Source organism: Sinocyclocheilus rhinocerous, unplaced genomic scaffold (assembly GCF_001515625.1).
Source record: "Sinocyclocheilus rhinocerous isolate Xijiao unplaced genomic scaffold, SAMN03320098_v1.1 scaffold1623, whole genome shotgun sequence".
In the NCBI taxonomy this organism is placed as follows: Eukaryota; Metazoa; Chordata; class Actinopteri; order Cypriniformes; family Cyprinidae; genus Sinocyclocheilus; species Sinocyclocheilus rhinocerous.
Window position 1 is genome coordinate 362808 of NW_015657306.1, and position 3252 is coordinate 366059.

At 34.7% G+C, this 3252-nt stretch overlaps 1 protein-coding gene across 1 annotated transcript in view; it reads left to right on the forward strand.

The window, feature by feature from the left end:
• The window catches only part of LOC107721006 (pyruvate dehydrogenase E1 component subunit beta, mitochondrial), a 12545-nt gene extending 10038 nt beyond the window's left edge, over window positions 1–2507 (forward strand). Inside the window, exons 8-10 of the mRNA XM_016528860.1 lie at window positions 1286–1377; window positions 1465–1606; window positions 2081–2507. Of these exons, the coding sequence (XP_016384346.1) occupies window positions 1286–1377; window positions 1465–1606; window positions 2081–2226 (380 nt within the window). The 3' untranslated portion in view covers window positions 2227–2507. The remainder of the gene's footprint in view (window positions 1–1285; window positions 1378–1464; window positions 1607–2080) is intronic.
• The last annotated feature ends 745 nt before the right edge of the window (window positions 2508–3252 follow it).

Genomic DNA, 3252 nt, shown 5'->3' on the forward strand with positions numbered 1-3252 from the left:
CCAAACCATGCACGCAGCAGCTGCTTGCTTTAGTTAAAAATAACAGTGTTCTGTGGATGTTGATGCTTTAATAACAAATATTTATCGGGAGCGTGTATGCTGGGATTTCATAAATTTCATGGAGAAAAAAGTAACGTAATGTAACTAATTACTTTTGAAATAAAGTAATCAGAACAGTAACGTGATTACTTTTAAAAGGAGTAACATTTTCAGAGTAACTTGCCCAACACTGGTTGTAGACAAATAGAAGTTGAATGAATCTTATTTATAATATCTTGCCATGTTTCCTCTGAAAAAATCAAATCAAGTTCACTTTCCCATTGTTGCTTTGATTTTGTTAAGAATGTTACATTTTGTGAAGAAATCAGAGAATATATCAAACCTATATTATTTTTTATCTATACCTTTATACTTTATTTTTACCTATATTATCTCTGCTTCGCCTCGTGCCTAACAACGCCCCTTAGCTGTTATAAATTCACTGTAAACCACGGCTTCTTGGGGCTTATTGCTTTATTATAAAACGGATAGTTCCGGTCCTTGATTCTGATTGGTTGAGCCGCATTCGAAGCTGTTGTAAATTACACCACAAACATACACCTTTGTTTACTTCTGTGTGTTGCTCGGCAACCAATTTGTTGCAACCACAACTGTTAGAGTAATTTACAACAGCTTCAAACGCGGCTCAACCAATCAGAATCAATGGTTATGGTAAATTATGGTATCATTTTGACACTGTTAATTCTACCTCCTAAAGATAATAAGAACAGGTTCCAACGTTCAAGATCCTGTTTTAAATTGTTTATAAGTGGGCAAAAGTTAGCTTTATAAAGTTTATCGTATTATTTATGAGTGACCCAGATACCTAAGTATTAATTTTTCGGTACTTATTTTACATGGAAAAGAGTTAGATAGTATTTAATAAGATGTCAAATTTATGGGCATGAGTTCAACAGTCCAATCAGAGCTGGCAAGCTTGTAAGTGAATGAGAGACAAGTACACAAGCATATCGTCTGCATAGAGATAAACTTTGTTCAATATCTCCTCTATGTATTCCCTTAATAGTAATCCTCTCGCGTAGAGCCACGGCTAGTGGTTCAATTACCAACGCAAATTTTTTATATTTTAATATGTATTTTTAATATTATTAATCTTTTTCTAGCCTGTAAAACAAAATCTATTACTGCTATTTTGATAATTGTATTAATTGAGTGACAATGAATTGCCAGCCATTGTTTGAGACTGAATTGATCTCTGCATATTAATATTGTTGGTCTGATGTAGGAAATCACGTCACGCTGGTGTCTCATTCCCGAATGGTCAGTCTGTGTCTCGATGCTGCTGCGGTCTTGGCCAAGGAGGGGATCGAGTGTGAGGTATGACAGCTTTTTTCATGGTGTAATTGTTTTAAGTGGCATTTTCAGTTGAGCTGAAAATTGAATACACTGTATTTTCGTCTGTAGGTGATCAACATGCGCACAATCCGGCCTCTGGATGCGGAAGCCATTGAAACGAGTATAATGAAAACAAATCATCTCATCACTGTTGAGGGCGGCTGGCCTCAGTTTGGAGTTGGGGCCGAGATTCTTGGCCGGATCATGGAGGGTAAAGATTTTTTAATCTGTTTTTAGTATTTGTTCATGACATAACTTTTAATGAATGAATATTGCAAAAATGCTCATTTGAAGTCATTTGCTGTGTTCAAAATGTTTTATTTTGTGAAACCTTACTACGTATATGGAATAAACCCGTGAAGCCGTGGTTTACAGTGAATTTATAACAGCTAAGGGAGTTTTAGGCACTCCGCTTCGCATCGTGCCTAACAACGCCCCTTAGCTTTTATAAATTCACTGTAAACCACAGCTTCTTGGGGCATATTGCTTTATTTTAAACTGCAGTATGCTTTATATTAAACTGCAGTATGCTATATTTTAGTCTCATGACCTCATGTTGGATGATTAATTTTATACTACATATTATGTTCTTTGAATAATATTAGGGAATGTGTCATTCCAAACATACCCATCGTTGCTTCCTCCTCAGTTAGCATATTTATTATTTCTTGTTTTTTAATTCAAGGTCCTGCTTTCAATTACCTCGACGCCCCTGCAGTCCGAGTCACAGGTGTAGATATTCCAATGCCGTACGCCAAGATTTTGGAGGACAACAGCATACCGCAAATCAAGGACATCATCTTCTCCGTCAAAAAGACTTTGAATGTTTAACATAATAGATTTCCCTATCAGGACACATTAAATATGAAATACTACACGTTCTCTCCCGTTTCTGCATCAATGTTTGGGGAATAGGACGTGCTCTTTCATCTTGTACAGGTCTTTCTGTTACATGACCCTTCCTTCATTGGCACTATATTAAAAGAATTTTCTCATTTTGACTCCAAAATGAGGTTTTGTCATGACAGTGACGTTTATTATGGCTATAAGCAACCAACCATGTGTATTATGCTGTAAATTCTACTGTAATCTAAAGTAATAAACTTTTATCATAATGGGTTGTAAGAATGGTTGTGATTTCTTTAATCTCATTATTAATATTTAGCATTTTTGCAGTATTTAAGTAATACAGTTTTAGGCGTAGCCATTTAGGAGAGCTTTGTAAGATCATGGTCAGGTGGATGTAACACCAAAATTAATTTAAAGTTTTGTAAAGCTATATGTTGGCTACTTGGAAATAATAAATGTAAATAAATAAGAGTAATAATAAAAAAGCATTCAGTCCGATTACATATTCTACTGTATTGCCTGACCTTGAACATTTCAGATATTTGTTTTGTGTAAATATATCTAGACTTATGAGAGCAGTGCCAGTTCATGTGATTAGAAGGATTTCAGTAGGGGTGCTCCGATCAGGATTTTTGAGGCCGATCACAGAAAGCAGTATCTGCCGATACGATCACCGATACAGATCTTTTTAAAGCCTTCTTTTTATCATGTAGAATTATTTATAGTGATGATCCAATCAAGATTTTTAGACATTTATTCAGAGCCTGAATTTCATTGGATTTCAAATCCAAACATTGTTACTGAAAATACTTTTTCAGCATTGTGATTCTTTTTTTTAAACAGTACAGTAATACAGTCTTTCATAGACGTGTTTAAACGCAATAAATATAAGAAACACATTATTCAATGCTTTTTACTTCTGCATTTACTTCTAGATTTAGGCTATATTTTAAGTTGCTCAAGTAAGTGGCAAAACATTTAAACTACTTTTCTTACATTATCACAAAC